Consider the following 25,023-nt stretch of genomic DNA (forward strand, 5'->3'; position numbering starts at 1 on the left):
CAGGTATTTCTGATGCTAGCTGAGGATTCTTTGTGTGACGATTTTGTAACATTAGAAACCAGAAATCTGGCTGCAGAACTATATAAGCAAAGTGTATACCCAATATTCACAATATGTATCATGGAAAGAAGAACACACTGAGACAGACATCTCCTTGTGAGCACAATAATCTTTCAATCAACAATTTTTTTTGCATCCAACACAAATCAGGGAGCGAGACCATGCTGCAACACAAACCGAGTTCGCGGAGTTGCCGCGGCATATTCTTATTTGTTTGACCCAGATTTTCAACCACATGATCATCTCGTCAGCAGTCAGCACTACATGATTTCAACTACAGCTCGGCCAACGATCTTGCCCTGGTTGAGATCCTCATAGGCGCTGTTCGCCTCTTCGAATTTGCATTTCCTTGATATGGCGTTCTCGAGATTGAAGGCACCGCTCTCAGCAAGCTTGACTATCTGAGGAAGATCTTGCCTGGCTCTTGCACCATACGAGCCAATGATTTTGACCTGGTTCCAGTAATCATGTTAGCAGCCAGCCAATGTTACACAAAGCAAGCAAGGGAATCCAAGTAAAATTATAGTATTCAAAATGGATACAATGGTACTATACGAGTAAATTGAGAGGGCCTATATGTGCCAAGACAACGAACATCAACAAACGAAGAGTAATCTGATGGAGCTAGATGCATACCTGTCGGCGAACAAGACGGGTTATATCCACCTCGCCTACTACGTTTGTTGCAGCAAGCCCGATCATAACAGCTTTACCTCCATCTCGTACACTTTGGGTGCACTGGGAAAATGTTAATGCCTTGCCAAGTGCCTCCACAGCGACATCCACACCTCTCCCACCAGTAATTTCCTGTGAATAATGAGATCATTCACATCTGAATGCGAGCACTAGCTAAGACTGCAGAAGCAACATCTGGACAGCCCATGATCAGGATGAGATATCGAGAAATGCTACCTAAACAAACTGCATTGAGTGGTTTAAAACTTCAGACGTTATATGGGTAATCACAAACTTGTTGTATACCTTGATCCTTTCAACAGCGTCTTCTTTAGCTGCGTTTACGGTGTGGGTTGCTCCAAGTGTTTTTGCATTCTGGAGTTTATCATCGAGAACATCCACTGCAATGACTTCTGAAGCTCCAAATGCTCTTGCTATCTGTAAGCAACTGCAATGTTGGAGTAATGAGGATGCGCCAACATAAGCTCCAGAGTTTAGGAATGAATTTAATCCTTTCTTCAAATAGATATGTATGGGCAATATTCTTATATCAGCTAACCTTGACCCGACCCCTCCAACTCCAATCACTGCTACTGAATCACCGGCACGCATTTCAGCAGCATGCCTCAAAGCGCCATATGCGGTGAACACAGCACATCCTAGAATGGCTGACTCTGTGTATGGCAACGAGTTAGGAAGAACTGCTAGTGCATTGGCCGGCACAACACAGTATTCTGCAAGCCCGCCCATACTGTACATGTACACCGGTTTTCCTGGAGGTGTTTCAAAACATCAGCAACACTACAATAATATTATACTGTGACACTAGCGATAGAGTATGTAAATGAATATTCTCAAATCACCGTTGCTGCGTAGAAACAGTCGGGTTTCACCATCGTACAGTGTTCCTTTAGCACGATTATATGCAAAGAAAGACTCACAGAGGTCTTCCTGGCCCTGTATCAAATCCATGTACATGGATGAGGTCAAGAAAACGAAGCAACACTTCCGTAAAGGATGGTCTGATCCAGAGAAGGCAGTACCTTCACACAGTAAAAGCAATTCCCACAGGGCATTATGAAGGCTCCAACAACATGACTGCCGACTGGGAACCTGTTCATTTTTTAGGGATAATAACCGATTAATTGCAGAAAACCAGCATCAGAAAGTTGGATAAGTGAATAACGCTGATGATGGTGCTTCCATGCTTTACCCCTTCAACAGGAGTTGCAAAAATATTTGAGCACTCCAAAAAGGTAATCAGATGGAAATCCAGCATCTATCTGTGCTGTAAATTTCGCGCAACTCTCAAGGGGCCAAGCATTCAATCAAACTGAAGCTCCTCTATTTATCAGCCTAAGCAGGTGTTGATGTTCCAAAGAAAAGCCTAATAATAAACAGGTGTGCTTGTTATTGTTTCTGGCCGCATCAGTATGTACCTATTGACGATCTCAGCGGGCGTGTGCATGCCATGGTCGACAACCTCCCCGGTGATCTCATGGCCAACGACACAAGGGCTGGCGAAAGGGAGCTCGCCTTTCATGACATGGAGATCAGAGTGGCAGACTCCACAAGCTGCACAAGTTGAGCTCATGTCAGATAAAAACATTAGGATCCACATATGGGAGCTGTGACACCCCATTCCGAGAGTCCTCACAGTCACAGGATGCAGACCCAAGTCAAACGAACCTCACAGGAGCATGCATACTTGTTTAGACAAATTGGGCGTATAATCATCCATTCCCCTTTTGTTTTTATAATAATTTGTTATGCATTATTGCACAGCATACCTAACCAGCAGTGTCAGTCAGAGCATCGTTTACTAGAAATTTCTCTTGTAAATTAGGGGGAGAGAGGAGGGGAGGCGAACAGAGGGAGTTCATCCAAATCTCTAGCGGGAAGAAGGAAGAGTGGCGGGGGAGGGGGACCTTTGGTCTTGACGAGGACCTCGCCGGCCTTGGGGCGCGGCATGCGGAACTCCTCCATGGTGAGCGGGCGGCCGGGCTCCCAGAACACGGCCGCGCGCATGAAGCTCGGCCCGCCCGACACGTGGTACCCCGAGGCGTCCGGCACCGACGATGACGACGACGACAAGGACCGCCGGAGGGCGCCGCCGATCCGGCTGAGGGCGCGGCGGGAAGCGGTGGAGATGGACATGGTGTGCCTGCCAACGGAACTCTGCAACTTCACCAACTACTCTACTCCGCTGGTCTGTTTGGAGAGACCATATTTATACAACAACTCCAAGCATTTATACTGAGCACTCCAACTTTTCATTCAGTTAAAATTTAAGCGGCTGCTCCATCATCCAACCAAAGAGAGGACCGATCGGATCGATTAGGACTTTCTACACATGTTTATTCAACTGCTACTGCACTTATTTTTGCATTAGGATTAGCACAGCAAATGGAAAGACCAAATGCTCAACAAGAAAGCAACAGCGGCTCATAGTTTATTCTCGGGAAAAGACAATAGATCGGCACTGCGGATAAGGATCCGGATGACGATGTCGGTCGCTTTCATCGGTAAACAAACAAACAAAGAGGCTGCCAAAGGAAGTACCAAATAACTCAACGACAAGTTGTGGCATTAGTTACAATAAATAAAAAAGAAGTTGCAGCATTTCTTGAAACTATTGGAGATGTGCAAATTAATCAACAGAATGACATGAGACAATCGTGAATATTATACATACACCTTGTCATCCTTGGTTTACCGGCCAAACCCGTGTCTGTCTGTCTGTCTTGTCCAATCCTCCTATATCCATCCACAAAGGCCTCCAAGAATGATCTTCTGTTTGCTCCCAACAAAAAAAATGGACGAATACCTTCTTTTTGTACATTTAAGCACCTTATATATACACGCACGATGAAACCAATAATTGACGAATGTTGTAGCAATCTGTACAATCCCTCGGCGGCAACCGAGCTACTGCACAGCGCCGACGACGCGCAGCTTCTCGTCCCCAATGATCCACCTTGTCAGCTGGCTTGGGTCCTCGGCGAGGGAGCCGCACGACGGGATGATGCTCAGGTCTGAACCTATCACCTGGTAGTCGTCCAGAGCGGCTTTCATTTCTGCCTCCACCTGTGCATCGTCCGTAAGTTCGATGTCCATGCTAAGAGCCTCCCTGTAGTGCCCTTCTTTCTCTGGGTCGTGCTCAAAAGGATCCATGACTGGACCCTGCAATGCCAGAGGACAATGTAAACAGGTCAGGTTGCATGTTTTGGACGGTCGCAGACAGCGTAAGTTCAGCAGGATGCTTTGCTTACCTGGCAAAATTCGGAGTAATGTTTATAAGCACCGCTGTTCTCATCTTGATCGTATAGCAGTGCTCCACTGTACCAGCCATTGTCTACATCCGCTGTCGTGAATGCTAGATACCTGCAAAATTAAGGGCTCCAAGGATTTAATAAAGCATATAAATGGTAGATTGTGGACTTGATAGACATCAGAACACTGGCAAAGGATATCTATCTGGACTATCCTGGTACAACCTTCTGAAGTTGTCCTCCTCGCATGAATCTGCCGAGGAGGAAAGCCAGTTCAGCTCCCCACACAGAGACACATTCGTCTCATCTTTGTTTCCCTCGTTCGCATTTTCAACTGGAGTAACTTTTGCTGTTGGAACTGTCTCTGCATGTTTTCTTTGACCAAACAACCAGTTTGGGCTTTTAAGTTGTATCTCACTGAATCGTAAAAGCAAGCTGTAAGTACAACATCAAAATAGTAAGTTCAACCATGAATCATGAATGAAAAGAACTACGTACGCTGCGTCGGGTGCCATTGCAGAAGTTCCAACACCACCACTTGGCCTTAGATCAGCATCACAGTGAAGCCTCACATTTCTTATCGAACTACAGGTTCTTTCTATAAGTTTGTCGAATGAAGTAAGTTTCATCCTAGAAAAGTCCTCTTTACATGCTGGCACAGGGCTCAATGTGGGTCTTGGGCTCATGGCATCTCCAGATCCCCCGGGCACATTATTTCCATGTGGGGAACTGTGAATTAACATGAATACAACACATTTTATTGCAGGAAACTACACACCAAGTCCCACTCTTTTCATGTTAAGGGACTAAAATTGCACTGTCATAACCAACTGAAGTATAACCATGATTCAGTTTACCTAAGATGGTAGCTATCATCACCAGCTGTTGTCACGTGGAGATAGTAATCAGTATCCAGATCCCAGAGAGCCGGTTTTCCTTCTTGAGGTTGGAAATAACCCAGAAATCTGGTAATATCACAAAACAAATCAACTTCTCAAATTCCACTTACCACAAGAGCCCGACTACTATCTTGTCTGGTCAAGATTTTATGGATGATAAACTCACGTGCGAGACTTACAAATTTATAGCATCTTGTTTCTCACCGTCGGTGTAAGCATTGCTGTAATATCGTTTAATTGATTTCAGAAACTCCCTAGATTGAGTAGTAGCCTTCCACTTCCCTTGTCTCTCGGGGAAAACCTGAGAAGAAACAAGTATATACAGTTTATGCTCACTGGGAAACAATGAGATGGGGGGGGGGGGGGGGGGGGGGGGGGGGGTCAGACCAATAATAATGCCATCCGCACTAGTATATACAAATAGATACAGAGCAGGACAACCAAATTAACACTCCATTGTCTATCCACAAAAAAACGTATTTGCTACATCAACTCTGAAGAGTAACAACAGGATGCTCCCCATGAGAGTTTTATGGCCATTACAAATTACTCATATCCTCTTGTCAACATAAGATGAGACAACAAGAGATGAAAGTATACTAACCGTATTATGTGCTGCAGAGCCTCCGTACTGATGAGCAAGTGCATCACCCATGCTCTGGTACATTTCCATTAAAGCTGAAGCGATGCTGCTATCTGGGTGGATTTTTGAAACATCTGTCAGTCCCATCGCATGAAGTTGCCTCCCCAAAGCAGCAAGGCCATAAGCATACTGTGCGACATTTGTGCGATCCAGGCAGTCTATGCAATTCGTACGAAGAACTCCAGTTTGATAACAAGGAGCATCACCAAGAGGCTCATGTTTGCTATCCTCTTTTCTCATATCCTGAGAAGCTATAGAACCAAGTGCATCAGCATTGCTAGAGAGTCTCGGAAGGTCTCCAGAACTAGCTCTTATTTCAACATCCCTGTGCAATGAAGAAGTAGGGGGGAATACTGTCATTTTGCAGTTAGGATATGAGTAGAGCCCTTATTCACAACTTTAACAAACCAGTACAGTTGTGGTTCATGATTTTTCCATAAACAGACTTTTAAACCTTGGTCAAATTCAATTGACCAGTGATTGTACTTATTTTCTAAATAAACTGGATCGGATTAAGATAAAACTTCTTGTTTACCACTTGTCAAGTACTCCCTCGGTTCCAAAATAAGTGTCTCAACTTTGTACTAATTTTAGTATAAAGTTGTACTGAAGTTGAGAAACTTATTTTGGGACGGAGGGAGTGTATGCTTGGCAATCTTAGAGGGCAATACATCTGCCTGTTATAAGCTAGTATATTATATATAGTGGTTCAGTTGTTTTACACAAGAATTAATATATGTACCTTGCAGTGCTAGTTCGACTAAGCTGGATAGACCTTCTTTTCTGAACTTTTGGCTTCCCACTGTAGTAAAATCCAGTAAGGTCCAGTGCTTCACTCGCCACACCTCCTAAAACACCCAGCACATTTGCGGACTTGCTGACATAACAGATAGAAAATCATTAGCAGATGAACAGACCCCAACTTATACAGTTTTGAACTTTCAAGAATCAGTATAAAACCTTTTCGCAAATTTATGAAAATCCCAGTGGATGAATCTCAGTTTCCTTTCTTCTGGGACATTCTGATTAAGATATCCAACTGCATTAAAGAATTCACGCCTGAGCATCATCTCCCGTGGCCTTTTTTCAACAGTCTACACAGAGAGCACAAAAGCAATAACGAGTCATATTGAGGACAAAAGGCGATGGTTAGCTGTACAAAAAAATAAAGGTGGGCTAGCAGCTCTGTACCACAAAAGCCGAACATGTAAGCAAGAAGTTACTCAGGAAACCCTTTTTTCTTAAATTCTACTCAGGAAACTAGTTGGAAGAACTAAGAGGAAAATTCATCTTTTATAGAAGTAGATTTTACTCCAAATGGCATGTTACTTTTGATGTCTTACATATTGTTTAGTAAGAGTACTTGGGAGCGGAAAGAACCACAAAGATGCTGTACTTTAGCAATTAATCTTATGCACAACAGTCGGTTGAGCTACTAAACTTGAGGTCAAATCTACCAAATCTACATGATAGATAAAAGATTTCTAAAATTCGTTGGGATAATGACCGTTTCTCTGTATCGTGCACATGAATCATTAGTTTCATCTCAAAATTGAAGGGAACGGCAACATCACAGCAGAATCATCACTGTTAACAACAGACGGAAACATTCAGATCCTAAACCAAGTAGCAAACACATACCTTTATTAAATTAAGTATTATGATAGGCTGTCCATATCGCTGAGCGAGATCTTCAAAATGTAACTTGGTTGCTTCATAAGTAGGATCATACCTCTGCACTGCACCAGAATCCAAAGATGAGAATGCACACAAAAAATGTATTTCAAGCTTTTAGAAGCAAAGCCAGATAAGAGATTGGGCAAACATACAGATAAGACACAACATATTTTTCTCATACGCAGTTGTAACAAATGATCAGATAAGAAATTTAGTCTCACATATGAACATTCCCCAACCAAACTATGTCATTTAGTTTCACCTGTTTGGTTACAAGGTAACTTTTTAGAAAATCTATTTACCAAAAATATCAGGCTTAGGACTAAGTCGGCCAGCCTCTTGTGACCAAAAGAGAGGGATCGATCCTCGCATCTGTACTATTGCGCTCATTCTTCCCTTCCAGGAACCAGCTTCCTCTTCAAATACTATCTGCTCTGTTTCAACATCGTTTGCAACTTTTCCATGGTCATTCACGCCTCTTTTCAAATACCTACAGATACCATGTGGGAGGTAGTAAGTTTTCACTTAAACAAAAAATTCAGATTACTAGCAGAGCATAGACAATATTTTGCTGGCCTCATTTGGCAGAGTAGAGGAAATCGCGTCACCCAAAACAAGAATTTACACATGCATGTGATAATTGATAAATCAACAGAAATCAAATGAACATAGATGATAGGATAGAAGCATGAATAAATGGACTTGGCTGATATAAAGTGAAAGAAGATCCAGAAATATGCAGTCTTACGAGCACATGAAACCTACCGTGTCCCAGCAAAATGCCGAGATCTTCTTGAAATGAGAATAACATTTAACTCCCTGCCAAATACTGACAGCTTGACCTGGAAAATAAATTGTGGGTTGTGTCACATGGAAAGTTAATAAACAATAGTCGTAACACATCTAATTAAGCACTTAAACACAGATCAGCTGCAAGTTTGGCGCTATTGGAAAAAATTCCAGATGATCTGAACAAGAAGCTAATCTAGTAGCAGTGCCCATCAAGCAAGCACTAAATCATAATTTTCAAAGGCTAGTTCAAGTGATAATGGTTTCATTCATTAAGGAATAAAGAGATGGTAACTACAAAGTCCTACTCAACCATCACTAGTCATTCCAAGATCTCGTCCAACTTCTTTTCTCTGATGGAAAGAAACTATCAAACTGAAATAATAGCAGCTTTTCTGTTAGGTCACAATTGTCTCAGATTCTGTTAAACAAAAAAATTTGAAATATTTTGAGCAGCAAATTGGTATGCATTCTTTATCAAAATTTGTTAGTGGCATCCCCTTCTAATTTTCTCATAAGACCCAGTGAGACAGATAATGCAAAGCTCCAAGTCAAATATGAGTAATATCAGAAGTGGAGAAGCAAGCAATAGAAATAGTAATGGTAGCAAAACCAATCTAGATGGCAGACTATTTGCTAGGCATAACCTGCTTAAAGTGTCCATGAACGAGAGCTACACTCCACAGAGCATTGTGGCACCTTGAGCGAATCGGCTCTGTCAGGAAAGTGTTCCATACAAACAAATTTTCATAAGGTGTTTCCTTCATCCCTGCAGAGGTGACATTCTGCTGCAAGCTCTGCATGATTGGGTATGTGTAGCTATAGAAGAAATCCTTTGTGAGATCAACACTGGCCAAAAGCTTCTTGTACCTGTTACGGAGACATCATATTTCACAGCATTTGGTAAATAACCAAACATATATACATAACTGCCAAAAAAATCAAACTATCAAGGATAACTTGTACCTTAGCTCGTTCTTAGAGGTTGCAACATCTGTCTGTACAGATGAGTGCGGGATGGTGATCATCTGGCTCTCATCTATACAATATATAGCATGGCCACAGATGCAACCGATTTGACGGCGCTTGGTGACTAAAATCAGGTAATATGACTCCAAGAACTTGATGCAACCTACATAGAACAGAAACAAAAACTTCAAAAAAAATGACAGGAGTATGTGAGTCCTCTGGCAAAGAAAGCAGTCACCAAATTGCAAAAGAAATATAGCCAGGATTCAGAGGCTAATGAATTATCTCTCAGTTTGCATCATTATTATCTATGCATTTCCGTTACCAGCTTCTGACTGTGCAGATAGCCAGTTGGTATCATTTGTCTCCACAAGGAACAACTCCTAGCAATAATAAAAAAGAGCTCCTAGGCGTGAGCTTAAGCGTGCCTAGGCGCTAGGTGACAGCAGAATGTGTAGCCTCAAGCACTGATAGGCGTGCGCTTAAGCGTGCCTAGGCGCTAGGTGACAGCAGAATGTGTAGCCTTAAGCACTGATAGGCGTGCGCTTAAGAGTGTCTGCTCATGTGCTTACGTGAGATAGGTGCTAGGAAGTAGCAAACTAAGAATTTAAGCCTAGAGCTTTTCTGAGCCTTGATTCCTAGTAAGGAACAAGGAAGTTGTTGGCAATAGATCCAAGGGACATCTTTCCTCTTTTGGAATTCATAAGCAAACGAAAGAAAACATGACGGCATCAAGTACACCTTCCTATGACGAGCCAACTGAAACAAAACTAGCAGGGATTGGTTGGAATGAAATCACGGCCAATTTGCAATACAGAGACAATTTATCAACTAAAATAAGTTACCCACACTTCCTGGCATCATATACCTCCAACTTAATTTTCCAGCACAAAGAAACCACGAAGAATTCTCCAGCAGAAGGCATTGACCAACTAGAGAAGGCTTTCTGATTTCTGACAAAATAAATCTTATGACACATTCATTTGCTTTAACAGAACAAATTCGTCGGGCTTAATTATAATTCGTATGGATTAAGAATGAAATTTCCATGGGATCAGTAGAGCGAGCTAGGTTAACAATGCAACCCAATCCAATCCAGTGCAATAGGATGAATGAACGAACGAACGTTCTGGTCGGGGCACCTGCGATGCCGTAGGCCTTGGTGACGAAGGTGAGGCCGCCGGTGGAGCGGTTGCCCTCGGCGATGCGCTGGAGCAGGCTCTTGACCTCCTGCTGGGAGTACCAGACGGGGTCCTCGCTGAGGTGGAGCTCCGACGGCTCCGAGCGGTCAATCTTGAGCACCCGAAACCACCGCTTCTCCCGCGAGCTCCCGATCACGTAGAACCTCTGCGAGCACAGCCAATTCCGACGCGTCAATTGAGCAAGCTAGCGAGCCAGCGATTCCGCCGGGCGTGCGGTTGGGAGAAGGGGGGCAATGGATGCTTACGGCGCGCGTTTCGTAGAGGCGGAACTTCTCCAGCGTCGCTGACGCCGCCGTCGGGTCGTCCGCCTCCGCCGCCATCGATCCCGATCGAAGCGCGCAAGGGAAGAGGGGGTGGAAGGGGACGATCGGAAAGGGGAAGAAGGGGGCACTGCGGATATTGTATCTAAACGCTGAAGGCGTCCTCCGCGGAACCCGTGACCATGTTGTCAAGGCGTCCTCTTCTCTAAAATGTACATAGCTTATTAAGAACTGTCACGGTGCATGTTTTTTTTTTCATGGTAATACGTGTCTCATTCATATCATAAAGAACAAAGTACAAGTCATGTAAAGACCGACATGACAAAACCAAAAAGATAGCAGAACATCTCTGAGCTTGATACCAACGCCCGTCACCTGCCTCCGGCACCATCACAGCAGCCACCGGAAAAAAAATGACGAATCACCTCCTCACCCGAGCTCGACGCGGCTCGATCGCTGATATGCAGCTTTGCGGACCTTCAAGGTGGCTTACCAAAAGTGAAGCCCTTACCGTTGAACGAATCAGACCGGGGCAACACCCCAGACACACCATCGAACTCCAGATCTGGCACCCCACCACGACTAAAACGCCGAAGGAGGAAACCATATCTGCCATCCATGAACCACGAGTCCAGCACATGCTCTGTCTTCCAGATGTCGTCGATGCAGACCACAATCTGCATCCGCTCCTGGACTACCTCCCAAGCTCCGCGCCGACGCTGGAGCAAACGCCATCGCAACGGCGGAGCCCGAGGACACAGGTCCACCACGAGGATGCCGCCGCCGCCACGCCATCTTTGCTTGAACAGACTGGTTTCCAGATCCATCCCCAACCATAGGACCGATGGCCTCGCCGGGAAAGGATCCGAAGAATCTTTATTCAGCATTATCATCGTCGCCGCCAAAGCAAAACGATGAACAATCTAAAACCTAGACTACGAGAGAGTAAAAGCGATCCACACGTGTGGATCCGGCGACCCCCCTCACCACCGACGACCGAGGTCGCCGGCGGAGGGGAGCCTCCGGAGAGCAGCGTTGGAAGATCGGCCTCCCCTGGCGGCGGCTAGGGTTCCAGCCGCCAGGGACGAGAGCAAAACAGGAACGGACCAACTTTTGCTTTCGCATCACGGTGCATGTTCGGGGTTCGCTTTCAACCTATCGCAGGTCATGGTGTTGGGACCTTGGGATACCCTCGTACATACCTACGTCGCAGGTATTGCATGGTGTTGGGATACCCTCGTATGTTTTAAAAAAAACTTTCAGTCTATTCATCAATACAAATAACCAAAAGTAAAAATTATATTCAGATCATACCACCTAGCGACAACTACAAGCACAGTAGCGAGTCGAAGGCGCGCCGTCTTGGTCACCCTTTCTCATCGAAGCCGGGCAAATCTTGTTATAGTAGACAGTTGGAAAGTCGTCGTGTTAAGACCCCATAAGACCAGCACACAAGAACAATAGTCGCCACCGATGAGGAGAGGCGTAGATCAGAAGGATCCAAGCTGCAGACACACGAACATAGACGAGCGAAGACTAGATCCAAGCGAATCCACCGAAAACAAACAACGACTGAATCCCACGAGATCCGCCGGGGATACACCTCCACATGCCCTCCGATGACGCTAAAAGCACCGCCGGAACGGGGGTTAGGCGGATAGAACCTTATTTCATTTTCAAGAAGCCGTCACAGTCCCGTCTTCATTAGCATGGCATAAACCCTAACAAAACTCAAAAAACACCTAAAAACGGAGCCCTCCCGCCGGCAAGGACCGGGATCTATCGCGCCTTCATGGTCCTAGAACCACAGAAGACGAGTCGAACCGGTGGCGGTGCCGACGGGAGGCAGGAGAAATCCTAGATGAGCACCCCTGATCACGCGAGGGAACGTGCCAGAAATAATGCTCCGGATACAAGTAAAATCGAGGACCTCGAATTGATAACAGATCGTATTTTATAATTGGTTGAGGAATGAAGAATTGTTCACAAGTCTAAGCCGGCTCAGACAAGCAAGATCTAGGAAAGGTGGATGCTACCAGGAGAAGGTTGGTGCAAGGCTAATGCAGATATTGTGATGATGAAAGTTTCAGATTGTGGAGGCGGAGGAGTGCTACTTGTGAGCTGCATTGGGGTTTTCCCGAAGAGGAGAGGAGATACAGTACAATAGAGATAAGTATTTCCCTCAGTGAGAACCAAGGTTTATCGAACCAATAGGAGAATCACGTAAAACTTTGTGAACAACACCTGCACACATAAAAGTAAATACTTGCACTCAACACGGGCAAGAGGGTTGTCAATCCCCTTGAACTCATTACTTGCAAGGATCAAATCTTGTATAGGTAGATAGATAAATTACAAAGCAAAATATAACTAAATAAATTACAGTAAAGTATTTTAGTTTTTATAATATGATAAAAGTAGATCTGAGGGCCATAGTTTTCACTAAAGACTTCTCTTTTGAAAACATAGCATACGGTGGGTGAACAAATTACTGTTGGACAATTGATAGAAAAGCGCATAGTTATGACGTATTCATAGCAATGATCACGTATATAGGTATCACGTCCGAGACAAGTAGACCGACTCCTGCGTGCATCTACTACTATTACTCCACCAATTGACCGCTATGCAACATGCATCTATGGTATTAAGTTCATGATAAACAAACTAACGTCTTAAGCAAGATGACATGTGTAATACCCCGATAATTAAGCTATAGTAGTTCCATACTAATGGTGCCATGTCATCACAATTAATTTTGCTAAACCACACTTTGATCCAAACTACTAGTAAAATAGAATTCCAAAAGATCGACCATGCGCGATGAATTTGATAAAATTCGTCCAAAATAGCTCCAAACAAGAATACAAAATTAAACATTTACAGCCAACAAAACTACAAACTGATCGTCTAAGTAGAACCACAACGCCGATGCGCATCTTTTTTGTGTGGAGCCTATCTCGAATAAAAGCACGATCGTTAGATTATAAGGGACTAAGTGAAGGAGATTCAAGGAGGTAATAAATGAGCCCACCATGTTCACTGACTCACTTTTATGCTTGACTCAGCCTGCTTCACCAGGCAAAGTCGATTCAAATGCTCCTAGCCGCCTTGCTAATGAGTGCTTTAAACATTAAGCGGGCCAAGATTCAGGTGCAAGCAAGGTAGGGTTGTGCGAAAAGCTTGAGGCTCGTGAGCCGCTCGAGATTAGCTCGTATTTTGGCTCAACTCAAAATCAACTCAAAAATAAATGAGATGAATATGAACATTTTATGTAGCTTGATTGAGAAACAAGCTGATTTTGAGCCAGCACTGGCTCACTCGATTTTAGGTCATAGGTTGATATAATATAGTTATATTGAATAGGTACATTTACATCTATGCCCCTAACTCGATCCCACTACTCAGATTTGCCTAATTTCGAAGGGTGCTCAAATTTGTCCTCTGGCGTTAGGTGTCCTTATAGAAATGCCCTTCTGTGTCGTTACCGTCCAGTTGAGGGGCTTTGACCGTCCTGGTGAACAGTAACTCGATGAACAGTAAATTAAAAAAATAGCAAAAAAATTCAGAAAAAACTGAAATTTTGTGGGATCGAAAATACTCAGGTGCGTGCAAATTTTCGTGCTGTTTGGGTATTCCAGGAACTCGCAACAATGGAAAAACAGTAAATCTGTACGGTTGTGAACAATAAATTCGAAAAAAATAGCAAGAAAATTCAAAAAAATATGAACTTTTTGGCATCAAAGAGGCTTGGGTGCGCAAGGTGCTTGCAAGTTTTTGTGATCAAATGACATGCGGGAAGCTCTAGCAAAAAAAAAATAGTGCATTTTTTCAAAGTTTTTTTCCGAGCCAAATTTTGTTTTTTTCTCCACGAGCTCCTACAATGCTCAAACACAACAAAAACTTGCAAGCACCTTGCGCACCCAAACCTATTTGATGCCAAAAAATTCATATTTTTTGAATTTTCTTGCTATTTTTTTATTTACTGCTCACAATCATACAGATTTACTGTTTTCCCTGTCCTGCGAGCTCCTGGAATGTCCAAACAGCATGAAAATTTGTACGCACCTGAGTATTTTTGATCTCACAAAAATTCAGATTTTTTTTGAATTTTTTGCTATTTTTTTAAATTTACTATTCACCGAGTTATTGTTTACTCGATGGTCAAAGCCCTTTGACCGGACGGTAACACAGAAGGGCGTTTCTATAAGGACACCTAACGGTAGAGGGGCCAATTTGAGCATCCTTCGAAATTAGGGACAAATCTGAGTAGTGGGTTCGAGTTAGGGCACAAATATAAATGGCCCTATTAAATAATACTGATATATATTGGAAGGAAATAAGATATTGTTAACATTTATGTTTTGTATGATTTTTATTCTATTTACGCAAACATGGAAGCTTGCTTGGGCATGGAGAAAATTTATGGCATAGTGCATTGTATATCGTGTGTTAAGTATCATATTTTTTCTGGCCAAAGTTTGAGAGCAGACGCACCTTCGTTTTCTTCTCATGCTAGTTCATCCATGATCTTTTGCTATTACTAACACGATGCCCGTTCGTTGCCATGGAGGCAGTGGCTTACGAGGTGGTCAAATAACATTAGTGCCCTTTGGCCATTGTGTGATTTACAATTAGAAAATATAAAAAAATACGGTGAGAGACATGCAACGTCAGAGAAATCTAATGACCATAATAGGTTATGAAGAGAAACTAAAACCAAAATTGATCTTGACTTTTTGAGTTGAATTCACATTTATGTGTTTGTTATTTGTGCCTTTGACAACAAAATTTGGTCACAAAAGAAAGTAGTTTATTTGTTTATTTATGTTAGATCCCGCATGTGCGTAAAATACATTTATTTATATGTCTTTTGAAAGGTTGCTAGTTTCACATGTAGGGATGCATGTATTTGTTTATTAGAAAAAAAATGTTGAACCCATATATAAACTCATCACCAACTCAAATCTTTATAAGTAGAAAAAGAATACCAGTCTATTGACTACTTGTCTTTAGTTGAGGGACAATGACTCAAATTACTTTGAAATAGTTTATATTATAAACATTTTGATTGAAATAATATTTATAGTAGTTTCTTATGTTATGTTGGGGTCTATCTTGTTCAAAAAATTGCCTTAGATTATTATATTTTTTAAACTTTATTTTAGTATGAAACTAGCTCAAGATCAACTCGTGATCGTTATGAGTTGAGCACGAGCCATTCTCTACAGTTAAGAGTACAAACAAGTCGATTTCAAGCGAGTCGAATTAGAGTTGGCTCAAGTTATACTAAATTCAAACGAGCTCAAACGGACCAAATCTCAAGTGCTCATACTTGATACATCTCAAGCGCATCTATAATTTTTTATTGTTTCATGCTCCTATATTATCATTTATACATTTTATTATTATTTATAGCATTTTATATTATTTTTCTGGACTAACCTATCTACCATTCTTAAGAAGTTGCTCCCCTCTACTCTCTATTCTCTCACCATGCACACTATCCACATCAGCGATGTGCCACGTCATCCTTATTCCTAAATAGTTGAACCCCACTAACTGATTTTCCTGTGATTTTCTAAAGCCACGTCATCAGCCTCGCTTGGTCTCCTTTCCACTGCTATCCTTTACGAGAAACTCCTCTCTGTTATTATAGCAACCGATGGGTTTCTTTCCGTCTCTTCATCTATTCCCAATCCACAACGCCCGCTCCTCTCGTGTTCCCACCACTTACCTTAGCTTTAATCAGTTATAAATCTCCCCCCTTCGCAGGCCTTCTCCTCAAGTCCTCTCAATTCAGTTTGACGCCATGGCCGTCATATTCATACTCTGACATCGCTGCTGCATGGACAGCCAACCAATGACTCTCGAGGCTTTGGCGCCTTTGTCAAGGAGGCAGATGTTGATGATGTTGGGGAACGCGGTATTTCAAAAAAAATCCTACGCATACGCAAGATCTATCATGGTGATGCATAGCAACGAAAGGGGAGAGTATTGTCTACGTACCCTCGTAGACCGAAAGCGGAAGCGTTATGACAACGCGGTTAATGTAGTCGTACGTCTTCACGATCCGACCAATCCTAGTACCGAAAGTACGGCACCTCTGCGATCTGCACATGTTCAGCTCGGTGACGTCCCACGAACTCTCGATCCAGCTGAGTGTCGAGGGAGAGCTTCGTCAGCACGACGGCATGATGACGGTGATGATGAAGCTACCGGCGCAGGGCTTCGCCTAAGCACTACGATGATATGATCGAGGTGGATTATGGTGGAGGGGGGCACCGCACACGGCTAAGACAATGATCAACTTGTGTGTCTTTGGGGCGCCCCCTGCCCCCGTATATAAAGGAGCAAGGGGGAGGCCGGCCGGCCCTTGGTGCGCCCAAGGAGGGGAGGAGTCCTCCTCCTAGTAGGAGTAGGACTCCCCCTTTCCTAGTCCTACTAGGAGGGGGAAAGGAAGGAGGAGAGGGAGAAGGAAAAGGGGGGCGCTGCCCCCCTTCCCTAGTCCAATTCGGACCCAAGGGGGAGGGGGCGCGCGGCCTGCCCTGGCTGGCCCTCTCTCTCCACTAAGGCCCATGTGGCCCATTAGTTCCCCGGGAGGGTTCCGGTAACCCTCCGGCACTCCGGTTTTCTTCGAAATCACCCGGAACACTTCCGGTGTTCGAATATAGTCGTCCAATATATCAATCTTTATGTCTCGACCATTTAGAGACTCCTCGTCATGTCCGTGATCACATCCGGGACTCCGAACTACCTTCGGTACATCAAAACACATAAACTCATGATACCAATCGTCACCGAACGTTAAGCGTGCGGACCCTACGGGTTCGAGAACTATGTAGACATGACCGCGACACGTCTCTGGTCAATAACCAATAGCAGAACTTGGATTTTCATATTGGCTCCCACATCTTCTATGAAGATCTTTATCTGTCAAACCGCATAACAACATACGTTGTTCCCTTTGCCATCGGTATGTTACTTGCCCGAGATTCGATTGTCGGTATCTCAATACCTAGTTCAATCTCGTTACCGACAAGTCTCTTTACTCGTTCCGTAATGCATCATCCCGCAACTAAGTCATTAGTCACATTGCTTGCAAGGCTTATAGTGATGTGCATTACCGAGAGGGCCCAGAGATACCTCTCTGATAATCGGAGTGACAAATCCTAATCTCGATCTATGCCAACTCAACAAGCACCATCGGAGACACCTGTAGAGCATCTTTATAATCACCCAGTTACGTTGTGATGTTTGATAGCACACAAAGTGTTCCTCCGGTATTCGGGGGTTGCATAATCTCATAGTCATAGGAACATGTATAAGTCATGAAGAAAGCAATAGCAACATATTAAACAATCAAGTGCTAAGCTAACGGAATGGGTCAAGTCAATCGCATCATTCTCTAATGATATGATCCCGTTGAAAGTGCGTTATATCGACTAGAGGGGGGTGAATAGGCGATTTTTACGAATTCTTCACCGAGGAATTTCAGGGTGAGGAAATTCCTAAGTGAAGAACTACTTGCAGCGGAAAAAGTACTCAAATGCAAACATAAAAGAACATAAGCATGGTCATCATGATGAAACGAAAACAAGCACAGAGTACAGAAAGCGTAAACACAGGATAAACGGGAAGAAGACAAACAGACTGAAGAAATTGAACTGAGGAAATTGAGAAAGTCTTCAGTCAAAGTCTTCAAACATATATGAACAAGTACACAACACAGTAATGAGGAATATGAGAGAGTTGAGGAAATATAACCAGTAGGCTTGGTGAAGATAGTGATTTGGTAGACCAGTTCCAACTGTTGTGACAGTTGTACGTCTGGTTGGAGCGGCTAGGTATTTAAACTTGAGGACACACAGTCCTCACCGTATTCTCCTTGAGCTAAGGTCACACAGACCTCTCCCAATCACTCGTGGTAAGTCTTCAGGTGACTTCCAAACCTTCACAAACTCAGTCACTCGGCGATCCACAATTTTCGCTTGGATGCTCAGACCATGATGCCTAACCGTCTGGAAGATACACAGTCTTCAAAGGTAACAAGCGTCGGATCCACGCAGGATCAATCTCTTCAGTGATGCTCAATCACTTTGGGTTTGTAGGTGTTTGGGTTTGGGTTTTCCTCACTTGATGATTTTCGCTCAAAGTCCTCGGAGGATGGGATGCTCTCAAATGACAAGTGTCAGTTTTTCTCGGAGCAGCCAACCAACTAGTGGTGTAGGGGGCGGCTATTTATAGCCGAGGGAGCAGCCCAACATGATAAGACATAAATGCCCTTCAATGATATGACCATTAGGTGGGTAAGATATTTTGGGACAGCTGGCACATAGCACAGCAACGGTCGGAAATTTGACTATCAAATTCCTCAGGGCTATCACGTTCCTCATTTGTAGGCAATCCGCACTCGCGAATTCCTAACTTCTCAGTCAGAACAAATTCCTCAGAGACCAGAAGAACTTCGTCTCTGTCACTGAAGAAATTGACTGAGCTGCATGAGATTTCCAATGGCTTCACTCGAAGGGGTTGGTAGGTGTAGGATTTTGAGACGAGCATCACTTGGAAATTTTTCCTTAGTATTTCCTCGACCCCCTTTGACAGTACGGTGTTTCCTATGACTTAAGAAAGAGAAAATGAAACTACGAAAATAAAAGTCTTCACACTTCATGTTCCTCGTATGAATACCAAGTCTTCATGGTCACACCAATTTCTTCACTTTCAAAGTCTTCAAAAATCCAAAGTCTTCAGTCGAAGACATTCATTTTGAGGGGTCGACTTTCTCTGTAAATATCAAACTCCTCATAGACTTATGGACCTGTGTACACTCACAAACGCATCAGTCCCTTAACCTATAAGTCTTCAATACACCAAAATCACTAAGGGGCACTAGATGCACTTACAATCTCCCCCTTTTTGGTGATTGATGACAATATAGGTTAAGTTTTCAACAGGGATAAAACATATGAAGTGTAAATACTGATATTGAGGAATTTGATTGCAAGATATAGAAGAACTCCCCCTGAAGATGTGCATAGTGAGGAATTTTCTTTTGAAGCAATGCACACTTGAAGAGTAGAATCATGGAGATCTCCCCCTATATCTTGTAATTCATACATGCATTTAACATATATGAAGAATTTGAAATGCATGATGAAATAAGGTGGCTGATGTAATTCAGCATGCGTGCATTAACATATATGAGGAATAAGCATGCAGAAGAACACAACAAAAGTATCAGACCACCATCAGGTTTAAGTTTACAACTCGATCCAGCAAAGTCTTCAAAAGAACGAGAGTTGTAACTTAACACAAAAAAACGCCCGTATATAAAGACCCGCTTGAAGACTAACTCAAATTTCTCCCCCTTTGTCATCGAATGACCAAAAGGGACAAAAAATGAGGACTAACGCCCCTGAAGAATATCATGTTGATGGAGGAGCGCCAGCGTTGTTGGGGTCGGTTGTTGAAGTAGGGCCTGCCGCAGTGTCGTCCAAATCTTCATGCTCATCCGTGTCGCGCGATGAAGAATATGAGCTGGCCACCAAGGAAGGAACTTTGACTTTCTTGAATTTCTTCGCTGGAGGTTGAGACCAGTCAAAGTCCTGCTTGAGACCCATTTGCTTCAGATCTTCTTCACCATACAGATGAGATGGAACAGCCCGGGTGCGACCGGAGACTTCATGGAGGTAGTAGTGGTTCTTCTTCACTGCATTGTGTGTAGCAGTCATGTTGTGAAGAATTGGACCCAAGTGACGCTTGACCCATTTGTGGTTGCGATCGACCTTCTGGTGAAGACTGAGGAGAAGCTCACGATCAGTCATCACCCTTGGAGCTGTGCCTTGAGGATTTTGCTTTGAGGCAGAGTCATGAGTGACAGAGTCATCATTGGTGGAGTAAGATGCAGCTTTGCGGAACTGACCATCCAATGGACGAATGCCTTCATCAATAACAGTAGTGGCCTTGCCCTTTTCACCAGCTGAGGAAAATGTCCGTTTGAGGACTTCAATGGGGGGCAAGTAGCTGCCATGGTTGAGTGTGTCAGCCTTGTAGTTGAGTGAAGACCTTGTTCTGAGGAATCTCATAATCCAGGGAGCGTAAGGCTTCAACTCAAATGGAGATAATGCAACATTGGCCAGAGTCCTCATGAAGAAATCATGGTAGTTGACAGGAACGCCATGAATGATGTTGAAAAGCATATTCTTCATGATGCCAACGACCTCTTGATCATTCGAGTCGTGGCCTTTGATTGGACTCAATGTCTTCGTCAGAATGCGATAGACAGTCCGTGGCACATACATCAATTCCTTCACGAGGAATTTGGTCCTTGGGGCTTGACCAGGCTTCAGTGGCTTCATCAACACTTGCATGTAGTGATCTATAAGCTCAGGTTCATGGTATATACAATGAGCACCTTCAAGGGGAGGACTGACAGGCAGGGCATGAAGCAATTCAGAGGCCGGTGCTTTGAAATGAGTATTCTCTGTCATCCAATCCAACACCCATGAGTTCACATCTGTAGCATCTCCTGTGATGTGCAGCGTTGCATAGAATTGAAGAATTAGTTCTTCATTCCAATCACATATATCAGTGCAGAAGTTGAGCAGTACAGCATCGTGAAGAACACTAAGGACTGGGGCGAAGCAAGGCAGTGATTTCATGTCCACGTGAGGAATATGCTCATGGTCGAAGACTTTGTCTTTGTTGAAAAGCAGCGAAGAATAGAAGTTGGCTTGGCTGGCAGTCCATAAATGATTCCTTCTAAGACGAGCAGAGTCATATGGGTTGTAGTCTGTGAAGAACACATGCTCATGGAAGAAGTCATCAGCCTTGAAGTTTTGCTTCTTGGAGAAAGGATCCTTTGGCTTGGGCTGAGGAGTGTCAGTCAATTGCATCACAAACCACTGGCTGAGGAATTTCAGTTTCTTCTTCAGTTGCAGCCTGGTTCTTCAATTCTTCAACAGCTTGTTCATCAGCACTAGTGGCTGGAATTTCTTCATGAATGGATGGAGTGGTGCGAGGTTCTTCAGAGCCCATTTGAACTTCAGTATGCACTGGGGACTGAGGAATTTGTTGCAGAGGAGTGAACAAAGGAGAATTGGGGTGCTGATTTTCCCAAAAGTCATCATTCATCACTGGTGTTGTGCTCCCAATGTCCACATCCTCATCTTCTTCACTTAATTCTTCAACGCCTGCCTCTTCAGCTATGAACTGAGGCACTAGCGATGAAACAACTGGGGTTGAAGGGATATTATCCACTTCAATTTATTCATCCAATTGCTCTGAAGAAGCGGCAAAAGGAATATCTTCATCCGATCTGCTTGGGATCTCATATTCTTCATCAAAAGGAACGAGTTCCTTTGATGGCATGCTTGAGACTGGAACAGCATCAATAGGATTCTCAAAAGAGCTTGTCAATTTCTTCATCTTCTTCGGAGCTGAAGATTCTAATGAAGTTGATGCTTTCCTTTTCTTCACTGCTGCACGCTCCGCAGCCTTGGTCTTCTTAGCTTCTGATGCAGAAGGAAGAATTGGACTTGGTGTAGGTGCAGGAGGAGTAGAGGAAATTGGTTCATTTTCTTCAGGCACAACTGATGCAGTTGCCCTGGCATGATCAGTTTCTTCAGGCACAACGGTTGAAGCTTCAGCTGGCCTGACTAGTTCTTCAGGCGCAACACTAGTGGTTGCCCTGGCAGAATCATCAGCGTCTGGAATGCAGTCATCAGCCCTGGTACTCTCAGTTTCATCAACAGCCTGATTTTCATCAGCGGTGCTGGCATGTTCTTCAGTAGGCTGAGCAGATGCCTCAGCCTGAGGAATTTCTTGTTGCGTTAGTGTTGCAACATTGGAAGTGAATTCTTCAGCTAACTTTACAAATCTGACCTTGGCTCCCAGCCAATCAGCACGGTATGCGTCAAATTCATCACTGAGGTTTTTGATCTCAGATTGAACAACCACAAGTTCATCAGTGGTCATCTTGACAACATTCTTCTTCAGAAAGCGCTCCTTCTTGTACTGCGCTTTCTTCAACTGCCTGGCCTTCTCAAATTTCCATTTTTCTTCGCCTATGAAGGTGGTCAGCATGTGACTTTGGCCAGGAGTCAGCTTGAAGTCGGGCATAGGCGTGTTGGGGTCCTTGTGCCAGAGATCAATGAAGTCGAGGATCAACTTTGGATCCAAAAGTAGAGGTACATTTGTGCCTTTGGCTCTAGCGGCCTTTTGCTGTCTGTCTCTGATGATTTTGGCGAGTTCCTCATCATCAGCTTCGTCTTCATCAGATGACACTTGGAAGGCGACCTGTTTCTTGTGAGAACTTGGTCGAGCACCTCGTCCAGCAGTGGCCTTAGTCTTCAGCAGAGTGGGGCCAGTTGAGGAATACGGAGGAGCAGAAGAACTTGCAGAGGCTCCTGAGGCAATAGAGATGCCTATTGTCCTTTGGCACGAGGTGAGATGCGCAGGTGCCGAGGATTTGGAAGGAGGAGCTGAGGACTTTGGAGGAGCTGGTGCATCTTGAGGAATTGGCCGTGAGGGCTTTGCAGAGTTGGGCCGTGAGGGCATTGCAGATGAGCTTGGCTGTGAGGACATTGGTGCAGAAGCCTTGGGCTTGTATGCGGGCTTGTTGGGCACAACCTTCTTAGGCTTGCTAGCAGAGGCCTCAACCGCAGCAGCAGCAGAATCTTCATTGAATTTCTTCACTGCTTCTTTTGCCATTTTGGTCAGCTTGGCTTGACGCTTGGCCCATTCCTTTGAAAATTCTTCACCTCTTCTGATGCTAGAGGGATCAGCTTGTTGACCAGGTGCCAGTGGAGGTCTTGGGCATGGAGGGTGTACAACAAATTTCTTCATGTACTTAGGAGTTACATATCTGTAATCCCTCCATTCTCTGGCCCATCTCCTCTCAATCTTCTGAATGCGCACTTTGCGCTCATTCTTTGTTTCCTCAGGGGTGTGCAGTACCCTGCATAGATGTCATCAGGGATCTCAAACGCAGTGTTGACTTCAGGTTTCTTTCCTCCCTTCTGAGGTTTCTTGCCGTCAGCCATTTTCTTCAGCTGAGGATTTTGAACAATTGAGTTCTTAGATGAGGTGTGCAACTTTTCTTCAAGGAACGCTGCAAATGATTTAAGTTGATGAGAACCTAGTGATTCAGCAGCGGACATGTGTACCTGTGAACAAAATATAGGTGCGAAGAATTTGGAGAGGTCATATGCGTTCTCAGAAGTTTTTGTAAAAAGAACAAGTTTGAGGAATTTGACCAGATGAGTCTTGAGGAATTTCACTAAGTGTTCTTTGACTTAGGTTCCAAAGTTGTACAGATTGAAAATCCACACAATCGAGGAATCTTGAAGAAAAATGTTGCTTAGGGAAACAGATCAAGAACAGATGTTGTGTGAGGTGTTTAGTGTGTGAAGATTTGAAGAATAAACACCTTTTGAAGATTTTGTAGAAATCATCAGAATCAACAAGGGCAGTAAGAATAACTTTTAATTACCCTTGAAGAAGAACACGACGAACTGTGAAGTGTAGATTTAGAAGTTCGTCAGTTCAGATCTTCCACGCTCTAACTTGGCAGAGGAAGACAGCTACGGCGGCGGCGGAGTGAAGAAATCCGCGGCCGGCGCGAGTACGACGGCGACGAGGTCGAGGCAGGAAGCTCTTACTCACCGACGATGATGGAAGTAGCGGCGGCGCTAGGTTTTGAGAGCTCGAGCGAGGGAGTGAGGTCGAGCGGAGTAAAAACAAAGTGAGGAGGGGAGGGGTATTTATAGCCGAGGTAAAAAACCGCTCGTCTGAGGAAATTGGACGAACGTGCCCCTGGCCCTTCTCATTCGCGTGACATGTGTCACCCACGTACTGAGAGGTGGCAATCGTGCGAGATCGTGGGTGAATAGATAAATCCATCGTGGAATGTGGAACAGTTTGAGCGGCAAAAGCCGAAAATTCAGATAAGATAATTTTAATGTTTCGTTCGCAAATTCTTCAGCTGACAAGGATACAATGAAGATTTTGAACGAGTTTCAAATAGAACGCATATGAAGAATTTGTGAATAGACTGGGTTGAGTTTAGCATAGAGGGGGAAGGGTCCGATCACATTCACTTAGCAGAAAAGGCAACCTGAAGAATTAGCAATAAGTGAATGTTGTAGAGGAGAGTGAAGACATCAAAAACCTGAAGAACAACAACGGAAAGAGTGAAGACATCGAAAAGTTGAAGAAATTGAGCAACTGAGGAATTTCAAAAATGAGGAAAAACTCAAATTGAAGATTTTCAACTTTTGGTGGTGGCGTGACCCACCGTATAAGAATGATGATTTCATACACCGCGTACAATTGTCGTAGGGCTCTGAGAATCAAATTCTTCGTTAATTTATTCACACTTAGAGTGTTAGTCTTCATTGATTGAAGAAAAACGTTTCTTCATGTGTTGCACATCTAAGTCATCAATTTTGCATAAGTGTTAGGATGTGTGTCCTTTTCAAAGGACATTCAAAGATTCTAAGATATTTAGCTCACACCGCAACTTGCTAAATCTCTTCTCATCCAAGGGCTTTGTGAAGATATCGGCTAGCTGTT

At 43.8% G+C, this 25,023-nt stretch overlaps 2 protein-coding genes across 3 annotated transcripts; both read right to left on the reverse strand.

Annotated features, from left to right (window-relative positions):
* Positions 1-96: 96 nt before the first annotated feature.
* On the reverse strand, positions 97-3,866 carry LOC109770628 (uncharacterized). The gene is made up of 8 exons (XM_020329356.4): positions 2,664-3,866; positions 2,175-2,310; positions 1,779-1,848; positions 1,599-1,692; positions 1,295-1,508; positions 1,042-1,183; positions 697-867; positions 97-512 (listed from the first exon to the last, which is right to left on the reverse strand). Exons 1-8 carry the CDS (start codon positions 2,890-2,892, stop codon positions 321-323), a joined length of 1,248 nt encoding a protein of 415 aa, XP_020184945.1. The 5' UTR covers positions 2,893-3,866; the 3' UTR covers positions 97-320.
* Positions 3,358-10,641, reverse strand: LOC109770619 (phosphatidylinositol-3-phosphatase SAC1). Of its 2 annotated transcripts, none has more exons than XM_020329339.3 (16): positions 10,432-10,641; positions 10,127-10,331; positions 8,982-9,147; positions 8,663-8,885; positions 7,992-8,068; positions 7,529-7,716; positions 7,191-7,288; positions 6,510-6,643; positions 6,292-6,426; positions 5,511-5,874; positions 5,086-5,207; positions 4,865-4,972; positions 4,506-4,736; positions 4,233-4,424; positions 4,008-4,119; positions 3,358-3,918 (listed from the first exon to the last, which is right to left on the reverse strand). In XM_020329339.3, exons 1-16 carry the CDS (start codon positions 10,504-10,506, stop codon positions 3,664-3,666), a joined length of 2,685 nt encoding a protein of 894 aa, XP_020184928.1. In that variant the 5' UTR covers positions 10,507-10,641; the 3' UTR covers positions 3,358-3,663. The 2 variants fall into 2 exon arrangements, with proteins under 2 accessions (XP_020184928.1, XP_020184936.1); XM_020329347.4 differs by having other exon boundaries at positions 10,111-10,331; positions 10,432-10,636.
* Positions 10,642-25,023: the final 14,382 nt, after the last annotated feature.

Source organism: Aegilops tauschii, chromosome 7 (assembly GCF_002575655.3).
Source record: "Aegilops tauschii subsp. strangulata cultivar AL8/78 chromosome 7, Aet v6.0, whole genome shotgun sequence".
Taxonomy (NCBI): domain Eukaryota; kingdom Viridiplantae; phylum Streptophyta; class Magnoliopsida; order Poales; family Poaceae; genus Aegilops; species Aegilops tauschii.